Source organism: Microchirus variegatus, assembly GCF_963457635.1.
Source record: "Microchirus variegatus genome assembly, chromosome: 22".
Taxonomy (NCBI): domain Eukaryota; kingdom Metazoa; phylum Chordata; class Actinopteri; order Pleuronectiformes; family Soleidae; genus Microchirus; species Microchirus variegatus.
In genome coordinates this window covers 17,862,297-17,879,377 of record NC_139823.1, presented here as the reverse complement: position 1 = coordinate 17,879,377, position 17,081 = coordinate 17,862,297, and the positions used below count along the sequence as shown (strand labels likewise).

Genomic DNA, 17,081 nt, shown 5'->3' with positions numbered 1-17,081 from the left:
TGATTAAAAAATTTTGGTCCAAAATTTGACAAAAACGACATACTATACTATGTCATCCAAAATCGAATTTCTTTTTGAAATCTTTTTTTTTTAGCCCAAAATGTGACAGAATGTCATGCTTTACTATGTCTCGACCTCAATGTCATACAACACTATTTCTTCCTAAATCTGACCATTTTTTTTAAAAACAAAGTTTTGGTCCAAAATTTGACAAAAACGACATACTATTATACTATGTCGTCCAAAACCAAAATGTGACCAAAACGTCATACTATACTATGTCGTCGACCTCAATGTCATACTACACTATTTCTTCCTAAATCTGACCATTTTTTTTAAAAACAAAGTTTTGGTCCAAAATTTGACAAAAACGACATACTACTATGACGTTTTTGACCATTTTTGACCATTTTTGGACGACATACTATACTATGACTTTTTTGACCATTTTTAGACGACATACTATACTATGACGTTTTTGACCATTTTTAGACGACATACTATCCTATGACTTTTTTCTGAAATTTTGGACCAACCTTTTTTTTTCTCAAAAAGGTCAAGTTTTGGACGACATACTATACTATGACGTTTTTGACCATTTTGGGACCCAAATTGTTTTTTCTCAAAATGTGGTCAAATTTTGGACGACATACTAACCTATAAGTCAATGCTATAAGCACCAGATAAAAAGGGTAAAGACGAATGTATTTTTTAAAAAAAACCCTGACACATTTTCATCATACATTCATTTATTTTTATATCACCAGTCAAAATAAAATAAACATTTACATCAGTTAAAGGAAACAAACACACAAAGTTCACACTCTTTTCCTTTCAGGTCAGAATTGATATTTTCACAAGAAACATCATTTACTGTATTTAGTGGCTGGCTAGAACTGATCCCAGTGTTTCTACAAAGCGGTAAATGTCACTGAAGGTGTTGTAGAGAGGCACCGGAGCGATCCGCAGCACACTGGGCTCCCTCATGTCGCACTGGGGGACAGAAAAATGACAGAACATTGGTTCACTTATCCATGTTCTGCTCTAAATGGAACATACACGACGTCGATAAAACTCAACACCACTCCTCAAGTTGGCTACTTACAGCGACTCCCCTCTTCTCCACCTGCTGGTACACTTCCCTGATTGGGATGGAGAAGGACAGCGAGAGTTGGCAGCCTCTCTGCTGAGGGTCAGAGGGCGTGATGATGTGGACGTGAGGTTTTAGGGGCCGGGTGGGGTCTTTGCTGTAGTAATGCTGGATCAGATACTCCAGGTAACCAGTCAGCAGGAGGGACTTCCTGCGTAGCGCCTGCATGCTGGTCATGTCAAATATCTGGGAACATTAAAAATTGTGTTTAGTGTTCATATTGTAGAATATGTTCAAAATGTGACATAACGTCATATTTGTCGTCGACCTCAATGTCGTACTACACTATTTCGTCCAAAATCTGACAATTTTTTTGAAAAAAAAACTTTGGTCAGAAATTTGACAAAAACATCATACTATACTATGTCGTCCAAAATCGGAATTTTTTTTTAAATCTTTTTTTTTTAGCCCAAAATGTGACATAACGTCTTACTATACTATGTCGTCAACCTCAATGTCATACTACACAATTTAGTCAAAAATCTGACAAGTTTCTGAAAAATATATTTGGGTCCAAAATTTGACAAAAACGACATACTATACTATGTCGTCCAAAATCAAAAAAATGTCAGAATTTTTTTTTTAGCCCAAAATGTGACGAAAACGTCATACTATACTTTGTCGTCAACCTCAATGTCATACTACACTATTTCGTTCAAAATCGGACAATTTTTTTGAAAAAAAACATTTTGGTCCAAAATTTGACAAAAACAAACTCTCATAATTTTTTAGAAATTTTCTTTTAGCCAAAAATGTGACCAAAACGACATACTATACTATACATTTTGCACATATGTTATATCTTAAAATATGTTTTTGGTAAAGTACCTCTAAACTGGCCTGCAGGGAACAGACCAGCAGGACGGGCTGATTACAGAGTCTGAAGCCATTCACTCCAGGCTGCAGCTCCAACACTAAAAAAAAAACAAAAAAACATTTAATCATGAAATAACAGCCTCAACATAAAGGTTCTGCATCAAGTCGACACACACACACAAATTAAGTTATTGTGTTCAGATGCAGAATTTACTGCCAATCACAAGATGAAATAAGACAAAAAAAAGATACTTTGGAAAAAAAAAATGGAGAAAAACAAGTAAAAGATCTGAAAAAATAAATAAATTAGAAAAAAAACAGACACAGCAGCAGCATCATAATGATTTAAAATGTATTCTTCATTTGACCCCACACACACACACACACACACACCGTTATCCATTTTGAACCGAGTTTTCAGGTCATGTCCCCACCATCCCAAGAGCCTGGTAGAGAAAAGAGAATGAAATTAAACTTATATACGTTTAAAATGATATACACACTTTATATGACTTTAGTTAACTGCCAAAACAACTACTACACATACAGCTGTGAACAAGGATCCGTTGAAAATATTCGCAAACCTCTTTAGGAATCATTTTAATGAATTTTTGAATTTCAGGAAATGATCCATTTGCCCTGATGCACTTTGACAGTGAGTCAAGTTTCTTCAAAAAACAAAAAGTATCTCGGAATGACTTGAAATTTACCATCATAATAGTCGGCATCGCCCTGAACAAGGATCTGTTGAAAATATTTGCAAACCTCTTAAGGAATAATTTTAATGAATTTTTGAAATTCAGAAAATTATCCATTTGCCCTGATGCACTTTGACAGTGAGCTGACTTTCTTCAAAAAAACAAAAAGTTTCTCGGAATTACTTGAAATTTATAATCATATAATAGCCAGTAACGCCCTGAACAATAATCTGTTGAAATTATTTGCAAACCTCTTAAGGAATAATTTAAATGAATTTTTGAATTTCAGGAAATGATCCATTTGCCCTGATGCACTTTGACAGTGAGCTGAGTTTCTTCACCAAAAAAAAAGTATCTCGGAATGACTTGAAATTTACCATCATAATAGTCGGCATCGCCCTGAACAAGGATCTGTTGAAAATATTTGCAAACCTCTTAAGGAATAATTTTAATGAATTTTTGAAATTCAGAAAATTATCCATTTGCCCTGATGCACTTTGACAGTGAGCTGAGTTTCTTCAAAAAAACAAAAAGTTTCTCGGAATTACTTGAAATTTATAATCATAATAGCCGATATCGCCCTGAACAAGGATCTGTTGAAAATATTTGCAAACCTCTTAAGGAATAATTTAAATGAATTTTTGAATTTTGGGAAATTATCCATTTTCCCTGATGCACTTTGACAGTGAGCCGAGTTTCTTCAAAAAAACAAAAAGTATCTCGGAATGACTTGAAATGTACCATCATAATAGCCGGTATCGCCCTGAACAAGGATCCTTTGAAAATATTTGAAAACCTGTTAAGGAATAATTTAAATGAATTTTTGAAATTCAGATATTGATCCATTTGCCCTGATGCACTTTGACAGTGAGCTGAGTTTCTTCAAAAAAACAAAAAGTTTCTCGGAATTACTTGAAATTTATAATCATAATAGCCGATATCGCCCTGAACAAGGATCTGTTGAAAATATTTGCAAACCTCTTAAGGAATAATTTTAATACATTTTTGAATTTTGGGAAATGATCCATTTTCCCTGATGCACTTTGACAGTGAGCTGACTTTCTTCACAAAAAAAAAAGTATCTCGGAATGACTTGAAATTTACCATCATAATAGTCGGCATCGCCCTGAACAAGAATCTGTTGAAAATATTTGCAAACCTCTTAAGGAATAATTTTAATGAATTTTTGAAATTCAGGAAATGATCCATTTGCCCTGATGCACTTTGCCAGTGAGCTGACTTTCTTCAAAAATCTTCTTTCGCTCCCATTATAGGAATACATACTTCCTACGGGCACTGCACCAGTTACTCTTAATGCATGTTAACAGGATGTGAGGACTCACGCTGGTTTAACGGTGTTGTTGTGTTTCTCGTGGACGAATGCTCCGGCTATTCCACCGGCACCGGAATTTAAATACTAGAAAGATAAAAAGGCAGATTTAGGTTCTTCAGTTTGAAAGCACTGACAGTGTAAGACTCCATCTCCATCTTGATAAAATGAAGAGTTTGTGCATTGCTGACTGAGAGAATCAAAGGTCACAGACGTTCGACGACATTTGCATTATAAAAAAAATATTTGAAAAATACAACTTTTTGGGGGAAAAAATTGGAAGAAAAAAAAACATGTCCTTTAAATTCCCTGTGAGGAAATTATCTTAAACTGCTGCACTTTGTCTCTGAAACTCAAACCCCATCATTATACCATCACCCATTAAACAACTCAGAGTTCTTACACCGTAACTCTATTTTAGATTGCTGGATTTTGGGATCTACATCTACAGAAAAAAGCTGACCTTGTAGGAGCACCAGCAGGCAAAGTCGACTCCCCAGTCGTGCAGCTTTAATTCAACGTTCCCCGCGGCATGAGCACAGTCGAATCCTACGTAACAGCCCTGAACAGATGAAAAGGAGAAGTTCGTAGTTGGTTATTACTCGTAAAGGCTGTTGCCTTCAAAGTTTCTCTTGCGTCAATCTTCGGATCTTCCGATGGACAACACAGAAATTTACTTTTACCTTTCTCTGACCAGCCTCAGTGATGGCTGCCAGGTCGAACAGCTGACCGGTGTAATACTGAACTCCACTGAACATCACCACGGCGATGGATTCGCCCTCCTTCTCCACCAGCTCCAGGATGTCCTCGGTTCTCAGAGTCTCTTCTCCCTGAGCAGGAAGCAAACTATCATCTATAAACCGGCATCATTTAAAGGGACACTGTGTAGTATTTATGGGTTTATATAACCCAAAATCCACTTTTTGTCTAGTCGCTGTATAATATTCTTTGTTTCATTTTCGTAGTGTTTCAAAAAGTCATGTAAAAATAACATGGTCGCGGGAAGGGAGGGGGTGAGCAGAGGAGCAGTTCTTTGTTGTAAATGTCAGCCTCTCCTCTAGATGGCACTATAAACTACTTACTTCACCTTTAAACCCTTTTTTTTGTTGTGCAATTAAAAAAAAAAAAAGAATTAAAGCTGCAAGCAACATTGTACGGGGCCCTCGTAGCCACCATGGTGCCAGCAGGTGGCGCTATGCCCTTTTTGGTCAATGTACGACAAAGTTGTACGCCACTTCCTGTTTCGCGGCAAAAACGACGGCTAAATTAAAAATGGCTGACTTCTATGGAAGTAAATCTGTGCCATCTGAGTTTGAATTCGAATTTCTAACACTGAATTTTTTTTGCATCGAAATTAGACTTTGAATTTTAAAAACCATCACATTTCAAGCACTTTTTTTTTTTTTGCCATTGATTTTTTTTCAACTTTGAAATAAATTCAGTGTAAAAAAAAGTAAATATCTCAAAAAATTCAGTTGCAAAAAATTCGATGTCTCCAAAAATTCAGTCTCAAAAAATTCACTTGCAAAAATTCAGTCGCAAAAAATTCACTTGCAAAAACGTCAGTTAATATCCGGGTCACAAGAGAGAAGCAATCGATCTCTGTCTCAATTCATCCAACGCCGACTGAATTTTTGCAAGTGAATTTTTTGCGACTGAATTTTTGGAGACATCGAATTTTTTGAGACAAAAATTCGAATTTTTTTGAGACAAACATTTGCATTTTTTTGAGACAAAAATTTGCATTTTTTTGAGACAAACATTCAAAATTTTTTGAGACAAAAATTTGCATTTTTTTGAGACAAACATTAAAACATTTTTTGAGACATCAAATTTTTTGAGACATCAAATTTTTGAGACATCAAATTTTTTGAGACATCAAATTTTTTGCAACTGAATTTTTTGAGACATTGAAAAAAAATCAATGGCAAAAAAAAAACAGTGCTTGAAATTCGAATTCAAACTCAGATGGCACAGATTTACTTCCATAGACTTCCTGTTGCGTGAAGTCCACGTTCACAGACGTGTTCTTCTTCTGTCGCGTGTGACGTTTCGAGCAGATGGGTCAATGGCTTTGTCCTACCGTGTTTCACCTGTGGGGGCACTACTGAGCCATTTTGTCGCACTTTTACATTATGAACCCAAGAAATTCAGCAGTTTATTGAGCTGTGAATCACGGCGACGTCTAAAAATGAAGGTTAGAGCTCATTTTTGTGATGAAACACAAGACTAGAAGTTGACTGTAAATGTACTGTAAATGAGGTCCAGGCGTTACCGGTCTGGGTGACATCAGCAGCATGCTCTGTTGAGGCTCGAATCCTCGCAGCCTGATCTGAGATTCTACAGCGTACTGGAAAACAGGAGAAGAAAAACATACCCGTTGGAGAAAAAAAAGATGACGCCAATTCCTCGAAAATCGTTTCTTTGAAATTTACTCACGTGGTCCGAGGGAAAGGCTTTGTCCTCTAAGAGGATTTTGTGCCGCTCGGCCGTGGGTTTGTAGAAGGACAGCTGCAGAATATTAAAACAGGATTTTATCTTTAGTCTTTGAGGGAAGTTTAAAGGTGCATTTTGTAATAAATCTAAAGCAACTGGCCATAAAATCCTCCTAATATGTCACAGAGACTCAGGAATAATGTTCATATAACAAACTGAACTCACCAACAACAACAGTACAGACAAAATATTTGTATTCAAAAACATATTTTGCAGACTGCAAATCATGTTTTGGCATGTGGCGCCACCTACCGCCGTCTACCAATCATTGCAGTCAGTAGAGTCTCAGCTGCCGAATAACCACGGGGTTGCCAGTTACGTCAGAAAACCAAACCTAAAAGACCTCGGCATTTTGAATTTGAATGTAGTAACCGTTTTTGGCCACATTCTTACATACGGCGCCTTTAAAGTAGAGAATTAAAAAAAACGAAAAAGCGCAGCCTCTCACCATTAACAGGTGTAAATTCACCGTCAGGCCGTTCATCAGAGCCACCTCTTCAGTTTTAGCTCCTGTAAGAAACAACGTCATCGATCACAAGTCTTGTCCTGTTTCGTCACTGAAGCCAACCTGGAAGTAGCAATGCAATCGAATAGCCAACTGGGGGGGCAACTCTGCTGCCCAGTGTGAGAAAATGACTTGATTTACAACATCAGTAAACATTTCCATGATGCGTTTGTGGTACTATTTAGAGCATTGGTTCTCAAAGTGCGGCCCGGGGCCCAATGGCGGCCCGCAGAAACATTTCTGGCGGCCCCGCAGTGAATTACAGTTGATAGTTTTAATCCAGGAGCTACTGAGCTTGTTAAATGTTTATTGGACATTACTGGATACAGATACAATAAGTGTAAACAAAAATACTGGGTATTTACCTGGTTTCTATATGGTGAATTTTAGTGTATTATTGTGTTATAAGCTGGTAATAAGCAGGTAGCTACAGCCCCTAATTACTAGCTATTTACCCAGTAAATATATGGTAACAGAAATGTCTTACTTGGTATTAACCTGTAATTAGAAGGTAAGAACAATGGCCAAAATACTGGGTAATTACCCAGTTATTATAAAGCGTTTTTATATATTTATGCTTAAATTACATTATATTAACGCTAAACTGTAGAACTGCAATCTGGTCATTAAAATTACCGTTTTTTTTCCTCTTTTTTTTTCCTTTGGCGACCCTCAGTCCAATGTTGGGTTCCTAAATTGGCCCTCAGGTATCAAAACTTTGAGAACCCCTGATTTAGAGGGAAATAATAGACAATTAAGTGCAGTAAATGCGATCGACATTTGCTTATTATCCACTTTCTGGAGTCTTCAGAATGGATTTTTTACGACCAGGCGGCACTCGATAACGCAAAGTTGACCCCACAAAAAGTAGCAGTAGCAAGTCTGAGCAAATAAATCAGACAAAACCAGAGCCGGAGAGAGGCCCCCGACACACACTTCAGTCCTCCAAACATGTAACTGCAGGTTTATGTAAAGAACGTTGTGTGCACTTTGGACTCCACAAAAGGGATTCAGGGATTTGTGTTTTCTCGTCGAAGTAAAAAAAGTCTCTCCTACCAACGACGTTGGCCATGCGTTCTTCGAGGTTGTCTTCGGCCCACGCCCACGGCCGACTGCCCAAAGTGTGACCATGAACGCCCCTGGAACAAGACGTTGTTTTCATGGAAATGCAGGGAAAAATAATGTGTTTTGGATTTAATATGGGAATAGATTTAGCTTACATTTTAGCCCACTTGTCCAACTCTTCCTCCAGGTATTTCCTGGTCACTTTGGGCTGAAGCCCCAGCGAGTTTCCCACCAGGTAGATGCAGTCCTGGCTGCCGTCGACCAGTGACAGATCAGCTACGGAGACGAGAAAAGGATCAAAAAAATACACAAATAAGAAGAACACACATGATCACAAGGTGATGTCAGTGATACTCACTGCAAGGCAAATCTGCAATTTTGGGGACGTGGAATCTGTCTCTCAGGTGCGAGAGGTCGTCGCGTTCGTCGAGGAACGAGGCCACCTGTGCCGAGGTCGGGCTGCAGCCCAGCGACGCCGACACTTTCTCCAAGGTTTCCCTCGCGTTTGAGCCGATTAAGTGATCCATCGCTGCAGCGGAGAAAACAAACACATCATACGACGGTGTCAGGTTACACTGCACACGCAGAGGCCTTAAGAATGTGTGAATATAGAGTTGTGTTTATCCCGTTTTTTTCAGCACGCCCTAAACCATTGGTTCTCAAAGTGCGGCCCGGGGGGCCAATGGCGGCCCGCAGAAACATTTCTGGCGGCCCCGCAATAAATTACAGTTGATAGTTTTAATCCAGGAGCTACTGAGCTTGTTAAATGTTTATTGGACATTACTGGATACAGACCAATAAGTGTAAACAAAAATACTGGGTATTTACCTGGTTTCTATATGGTGAATTTTAGTGTATTATTGTGTTATAAGCTGGTAATAAGCAGGTAGTTACAGCCCTCAATTACTAGCTATTTACCCAGTAAATATATGGTAACAGAAATGTGTTACTTGGTATTAACCTGTAATTAGAAGGTAAGAACAATGGCCAAAATACTGGGGAATTAACCAGTAAATTATAAAGCGTTATTATATTAATGCTTAAATTGCATTATATTAACGCTTATATTATTTAACTCTAAACTGTAGAACTGCAACTTTTTTTTTCTTTGGCGGCCCCTCAGTCCAATTTTGGGTTCCTAAATTGGCCCTCAGGTATCAACACTTTGAGAAACCCCTGATCTAAACAATCTGACCCACTATTTAAACACACCTGAGCAAAAACTGTACTCCAAATGTTTAAAAATCCGATTTAATTTGTGAAATTTGGAGATAGGTCACAGTTCGAAGTTCGCTTTGCACGTTTTTATGAACAAAAACAACACATAAGACGACGAAAAACACCTTCGCTTTTTTTTAAAGGCGCCATATGTAAGAATGTGGCCAAAAACAGTTACTACATTCAAATTCAAAAACACCGAGGTCTTTTAGGTTTCGTTTTTCTGACGTAACTGGCAACCCGTGGTCGCTCGGCAGCAGAGACTCTACCGACTGCAATGATTGGTAGACGGCGGTAGGTGGCGCCACATGATCCGCAGTCTGCAAAATATATTTTTTTAATGCAAATATTTTGTCTGTACTGTTGTTGTTGGTGAGTTCAGTTTGTTATATGAACATTATTCCTGAGTCTCTGTGACATATTAGGAGGTTTTTACGGCCAGTTGCTTTAGATTTATTACATAATGCACCTGAATATGTGACCTATAAACACACACCACCAGGACGTCCATATAAGGAGTTGTGTACTATTCCATGCACAATTCTTTTATAAGATTGTAATCATTAGTATCAGGGACACACATCAAGAAAAACACACTTGAAATACAGAAATGTAAGTTTTTTGACCTGCTCACACACTTCTAGTATATTAATACCTAATACACACTTTTTCACTCATTTTTTTAACCAAAGATGACTCTGAACATCAGCTGCTACTCAATAATAGTGCAAATAATGCACATTATGTTAATCGAAAACACTAATATAAAAAAAAAGCATCCATTTGTTGTATCTCCCGTTGCTTCTACTTATCCTCTCGGCTCATAAACAACAACACTACTGTTCATATGAATAAATACAACACCAATAACTGCCCTGCTTTATTGCTGCGCAGTAATAAAATAAATACATATTAAAAAAAAAGGCATTTGTTCTTTGCCTGTAGCGTAGTGAAAGCTGCGACTTACAGCTGGTTTGATCCAGGCTGTGCTTCCTCTCCACAGACGACAGAGAAAATGAGCGAACGGCTCTGCTCTGGAAATGCACTTTACCCTCTGTGTGTGTGTGTGTGTGTGTGTGTGTGTGTGTGTGTGTGTGTGTGTGTGTGTGTGTGTGTGTGTGTGTGCGTGTGTGTGCGTGTGCGTGTGTGTGTGTAGCGTGTGTAGAGTCAATCATTCATCCACTCAGTCAAACTCGTATCTGTGTTAAAAATCACGAGACACGAGTAGGTGATAATGTGTCACGGGCTAATTCCTGCTATTATCAGCACAGCAGCACGACAGGGAGTTCCCCATTTCTGTGGTTTCACTTTTTTGAGAGAGAATTACAAACCACCGGCTGCAAGACGACAAATAATAAAGTGCAGTAGATATATATTTTTTTTTTAAATAGATCAGAGGAATCACAATACATCACATCTGCCCTTTTAAATAGGCGTAATCTCACTTAATACATGTGTAATAACAGTTGTAGTATCATTCTAAAACAACCAATATTCTTCATTCATATCTTTACTTGTTAATTATTGAGATTTTGTGATCATATTGTCCTAGAATCATAAGTCTAGAATCAAATCTGATTCACAGAAATTGAAAAACATTCATGTAAAGTTACTTTCCATCGCATGTCCACTAGATGGCGGTAAAGTATAGGCCAATGCAGCAGGTATATAATGTTAAAAAAAAATTATGGCTGTGTGGATGAGAATATTGCACTTAAATAAGTAGGTTTGAAAGATTATATTGTTAATGTTTTTATATTTCATTATAAATGTACGGTGGCCCTGAGGTGCAAAACACAAACGCAAATCACAAAACACAACACACATCAAAAACACAAACGCAAATCAAAAAACACAAACGCAAATCAAAAAACACAAACGCAAATCAAAAACACAAAAACATTAACTCAAAACGGAAACACAAATCACACAACACAAACACAAAAGCAGAAAACACGAAAACATTAACTGACAACGCAAACACAAAAGCAGAAAACACGAAAACATTTGCGTTGTGAGTTAATGTTTTCGTGTTTTCTGCTTTTGTGTTTGCGTTGTCAGTTAATGTTTTCGTGTTTTCTGCTTTTGTGTTTGCGTTGTGAGTTAATGTTTTCGTGTTTTCTGCTTTTGTGTTTGCGTTGTGAGTTAATGTTTTCGTGTTTTCTGCTTTTGTGTTTGCGTTGTGAGTTAATGTTTTCGTGTTTTCTGCTTTTGTGTTTGCGTTGTGTGATTTGTGTTTCCGTTTTGAGTTAATGTTTTTGTGTTTTTGATTTGCGTTTGTGTTTTTTGATTTGCGTTTGTGTTTTTTGATTGTCGTTTGTGTTTTTGATTTGTGATGTGTTTTGTGATTTGCGTTTGTGTTTTGCACCTCAGGGCCACCGTACAAATGTGATCGTCTTTCTCTCTTTATATGACACACAGCTGATAATAATGACATGTTTTCACATTTAAGGGCCAAATCATGAGTTTTCCAAAGCAGAGCCTGTGTTGTTCAGCTTCACGTGAATTTTTTTAACACAACTAAGATGGCGTCGTTTAATGAGGAGAATGAATCAGTGCCGGTTTGTAAGGTGTAAGGTTTTTTTGGTCCTGGTACTCACGGCACACTCACAGTGTGTCATTGACACCTCGTTGTTTGGATTATGTCTCCTTATCCAAGTTGACAGAGTGAGAAAATCTGCACTCGAGGTCAAACTGTATTGCAATTTACTTGTATTCCCTGTATAATCTGACCTGAGTGAGAATAACATCTCTGGGAAGTACAGTGATGTGGAAAAGTCACTAGAAAAAGACCAATAAAATACTAAATAATCAATGATTATGGTATTTATTTGTAGGTTGATAAATGGATTTATAAATGAGATGAATACTTTGGGGGCCCACGTCGGTCCCTTTTGCCCTAAAGGCCCTAAAATCCATAGCAACACCCCTGGTGACATCTCAAATATGAATGTTTTAAGTATCACATGAAATTTTTTTTATATTTCCTCATTTAATTGACCAATAAAATTTAAAAAAAGTAATCTTTAAGGTATTTATTTGTCGGTTAAATTGATTTATAAACAAGTTTACTGATGGATACTTTAAGGGCCCCTCTGTGACCTTATGCCCAAGGCCCCAAAATCCATACAACCACCCCTGCTAACATCTCAAATCTGAATAAAAAGTTAAATTATTAATGCATTAAGTATCACATGTCAATAATGTTTTATATTTGCTTGTTCAATTGGCCAATAAAAAACTAAATAATCAATTAGTAACATATTTATTTATTTATTTGTTGATTGATAAATCGATTTTACTGATATTTTCTTGTCTTTAATAAATAATAAATAAATACTTGACACTTTAACCTGGTTAAAACAGTTTTTTGTAAAGCGAGTCAAGTGATTGAGATACAATTTGAGACTTTTTAAGAGGAACCAGGACGGTGCCCTGAGGAACTCCTCATTTGATTAAAGCATCGCCTGACATTGCATTTGCTATCTGCACTGTATTTAAAATAATAATAATAATAATAATAATAATAAAAACGTGAGGCAATTCAATCAGATGTAAGTTAACCAAAACAACTTATTTGGTGAAAGTCAAAGTCTGAATTTGATCAGACTTTGCATTTCCACATTATGTTTGAACAAGACAAATAAAGCACATGCATTAAGCAGACAGGTTTGTCTGAAAAGCACAAATAACTACAACTGTACAACTGAGAAGATATTTTTAAGATAAGTTTGGATAAAACGTTGAATTCACACACCAACCTCTCAAACGCAACGCTCTCAGATGTAGTGTTCAATGTCGACGTTGGTGGTTTTTCAGGTTTGTGCCTCGAGTGGAACAGAATCCTCTCTTTTATGCAGCACAATTATGTTAATTTCTATTTGCTATTGTGCAAATTATAACTGCAGGAGTGTAGTAGAAGTTTCATTTAACAACAAGAATGTTAAAATACAGTGCATGTATTCACTGCTCAGAGCACATTTGAGTTGAGTTATTGCCGTAAAAGCAACGTCGCAGCCACAGAAGCAGAAACTACTGTGATTTATGAACGAATTGTGCAACGCTGCTTCTCTTCAAGCTGTTTTCTTGTTTTGGTTCACTGTAGATGTTTACATAACAGTCAAATACTGTGGTTTTTAATGGTTCATTTCATGCATTTTATAATGTAACGCATTCCAATATCGCCCCCTGGGGATCAATCAAGTATTCTGATTGTGATTGGTTGGCTGTATGTGGCCCAATATGGAAGTAAATCTGTGCCATCTGAGTTTGAATTCGAATTTCTAGCACTGAATTTTTTTTGCATCGAAATTAGACTTTGAATTTTAAAAACCATCAAATTTCAAGCAGTTTTTCTCTCTTTTTTTGCCATTGATTTTTTTTTTCAACGTTGAAAAAAATTCAGTGTAAAAAAAATTCAATATCTCAAAAAATTCAGTTGCAAAAAATTTGATGTCTCAAAAAATTCACTTGCAAAAATTCAGTCGCAAAAAATTCACTTGCAAAAACGTCAGTTAATATCCGGGTCACCAGAGAGAAGCAATCGATCCCCGTCTCAATTCATCCAACACCGATCAACGTACGCTCCGTTTATGGAAGTAAATCTGTGCCATCTGAGTTTGAATTCGAATTTCTAACACTTCGAATTTCTAATTTTTTTGCATCGAAATTAGACTGAATTTTAAAAACCATCAAATTTCAAGCACTGTTTTTTTTTGCCATTCATTTTTTTTTCAACGTTGAAATAAATTCAGTGTTAAAAAAATTCGATGTCTCAAAAAATTCAGTTGCAAAAAAATGTCTCGAATTTTTTGAGCCATATATTTTTTGAGTTTATTTCAACGTTGAAAAAAAATCAATGGCAAAAAAAAACAGTGCTTGAAATTTGATGTTTTTTAAAATTCAAAGTCTAATTTTGATGCAAAAAAATGTGTCAGTGTTAGAAATTCGAATTCAAACTCAGATGGCACAGATTTACTTCCATAGCCCAAAGGCCTTTTTTTTTTTACCACGGCACAGTAGTCCTCAATCCTGGGAGGTTTCGAGGAGTTTCTCAGGGGGGGGGGGTGTGGTGGGAGTGTAGTGTGCAGGTTATGGCACTTTAGACAAGGACAAGGACAAATTGAAGTGTCCGTGCAGAAGCTCCAGGAGATTTAAGGGCCGTGTCATCCATCTGAAACACATCAAACCTTCATGTCTTTTCCAGACTGAACGTGACTAAATATGGGTTACCTGAAGTTTTCTGGCTTTGTTGAAGTACCAGAGTTAAATGACCGCTTCCTCCTACTGTTATCTGTCTAATTAAGGTACATGAAGGTAAATAAACACAGACTTTCTCACAGTACTGAGAGTGGAGCACTGACCGAACACCTGCTGCTGCTGCTCTCTGCTCTTTTATTTTGCGCAAAGGTATGTGTTTGTCTGTGAAGCCTCCAGCACCTGATATTTACCTAACACTCTGAAGTCCTGCCTTCGCTGCTTCAGCTCTGTAGTTTTCTCACTTCCCCCTGCAGAGAAAACAATCTCACTCTTTGTTTGTTTGTGGGTTTTTTCCACCCTAGAAAGATAACAGGACAGAGCAGATTAGGCAACTGTGTACAGTTGGGTTTTTCCCAACACTTGAAAAAAGAAAACAAGCCATTTACTATAATAAGGTGGAGCAAACTTACTTAATTTAATAATCTGTATCCGTAAATACGCAGTATATGAGGATCATAAAATAGAACAGAAATGGCGTAAAATGAGAACAGCTGTAGATTTAAAAGCAAACTAAAGAAGAAAATCTGATGTTTTTCCTGAAACTAAGCCAGACTGGACTCCAGTTGACATGCTGTATATATATATCCAAACGCACTGAGCACATGCAGCTGGAGCAGAGTCCATTTATGTGCAGTAAATATCTGCTGCACACATGCACGTTATTCACATTTATTTCACTATATGAAAAATGATCTTTGCAGAAATAATGGATTTATATGGAAGTAAATCTGTGCCATCTGAGTTTGAATTCGAATTTCTAACACTGACAAATTTTTTTGCATCAAAATTAGAATTTTGAATTTTAAAAACCATCAAATTTCAAGCACTGGTTTTTTTTTGCCATTGATTTTTTTCCAATGTAAAAAAATTCAATATCTCAAAAAGTTCAGTTGCAAAAATATTAACTGATGTTTTCGCAAGTTAATTTTTTTCGACTAAATTTTTGCAAATGAATTTTTTGCGACTGAATTTTTGCAAGTGAATTTTTTGAGACTGAATTTTTGCAAGTGAATTTTTTGAGACTGAATTTTTGCAAATGATTTTTTTGCGACTGAATTTTTGCAAGTGAATTTTTTGAGACTGAATTTTTGCAAGTGAATTTTTTGAGACTGAATTTTTGCAAATGATTTTTTTGCGACTGAATTTTTGCAAGTGAATTTTTTGAGACTGAATTTTTGCAAGTGAATTTTTTGAGACTGAATTTTTCAAATGAATTTTTTGCGACTGAATTTTTGCAAGTGAATTTTTTGCGACTGAATTTTTGCAAGTGAATTTTTTGCGACTGAATTTTTGCAAGTGAATTTTTTGCAACTGAATTTTTTGAGACATCGAATTTTTGCAAGTGAATTTTTTGCGACTCAATTTTTGCAAGTGAATTTTTTGCGACTCAATTTTTGCAAGTGAATTTTTGCGACTGAATTTTTGCAAGTGAATTTTTTGCGACTGAATTTTTCAAGTTAATTTTTTGAGACATCAAATTTTTTTGCAACTGAATTTTTTGAGATATTGAATTTGTTTTACACTGAATTTATTTCAAAGTTGAAAAAAATCAATGGCAAAAAAAAACAAAAAACTGCTTGAAATGTGATGGTTTTTAAAATTCAAAGTCTAATTTCGATGCAAAAAAAATTCAGTGCTCGAAATTCGAATTCAAACTCAGATGGCAACAGATTTACTTCCATACATTTAAATCATTCTGGCTGAAGAGAGTCGTGCGTGAACCCTGCAGGATTTGATTAAATTTGCATTTTCATTGTTGCTCATATTCCCGCAACAAATCTGTGCCTCGGTGAATCCAAACCGTCATAAACCGCGCTGCTGCTCTGACTCTGGACCCTTTGGCTCTGCTTTGATTCTGGGATCACAGAAGAAGAAGAAGAAGACCCACCTACAGGCTCATCAGTGGTTTGTTCCCAACTCCCCCCACACTAACGCCTGACTTTGTCATTTTGCGCAGTTTACACTGAGCTGGGCGCGAATTTACGCTCTCTTTTGCGTAAAAGGAGGAGCACAGTTTGCGCTACTTTCGCCACTTTTCTTTTTTCCCCTCGATGGGACGACACCACTGAGCCTTTGCATCAACTTCACCGCGGAGCCGCAGCCATGGACCGTTGCGCACATGGTGCCGTGCGCCTCTCGTTCCCTGGACTTTTACGCATCGCGCTGCTGTGCGTCGTGGGATTCAAAGCGTTCGCCCAGCACGGTAGGTGCATGAAAAAACTTTTTGTCATTTGCGCTGAAAGAAGCCGTAAATTGCGCTGTGTTCGCTGTTTTTTACATCCAGGATAAAAGTAATCGTCATTCTTTCATCCTCACAATCGAGTAGAAGCAGATGTCTGGTCTAATGCAAGCCAGAGCGTCACATGTGCAACGTTTTCTTTACATTTAAACGCAGAAACAAGTGAGTTTGGCTTCTTTTTGCCGCTACATTTCCCATCACTCAGCAAGTCCAGGGGTTTAGAGATGGACGCTCACAACAAGGGGACATGAAAACAGACGCTCAAACAAACGGTGTCTCATTTAAACCCAAAGATCTCTTCTCCA

The 17,081-nt window shown here is 37.1% G+C and overlaps 2 protein-coding genes across 2 annotated transcripts in view; one reads left to right on the top strand and one right to left on the bottom strand.

The window, feature by feature from the left end:
* Positions 1 to 879: 879 nt before the first annotated feature.
* kynu (kynureninase) lies at positions 880 to 8,587 on the bottom strand (the record flags this gene model as incomplete). The annotated part of the gene is made up of 13 exons (XM_083908725.1): positions 880 to 993; positions 1,106 to 1,336; positions 1,979 to 2,064; positions 2,360 to 2,412; positions 4,008 to 4,081; positions 4,458 to 4,556; positions 4,678 to 4,824; positions 6,270 to 6,344; positions 6,434 to 6,505; positions 6,939 to 7,000; positions 8,052 to 8,134; positions 8,216 to 8,336; positions 8,419 to 8,587. 13 exons carry the CDS (start codon positions 8,585 to 8,587, stop codon positions 880 to 882), a joined length of 1,386 nt encoding a protein of 461 aa, XP_083764851.1.
* Positions 8,588 to 16,640: 8,053 nt separating this feature from the next.
* The window catches only part of LOC310943198 (von Willebrand factor D and EGF domain-containing protein), a gene marked incomplete at its 5' end in the record, with an annotated part of 34,939 nt that continues 34,498 nt past the window's right edge, over positions 16,641 to 17,081 (top strand). The window contains one exon of the mRNA XM_083908724.1: positions 16,641 to 16,740. Coding sequence (XP_083764850.1) covers positions 16,641 to 16,740 — 100 coding nt within the window. The remainder of the gene's footprint in view (positions 16,741 to 17,081) is intronic.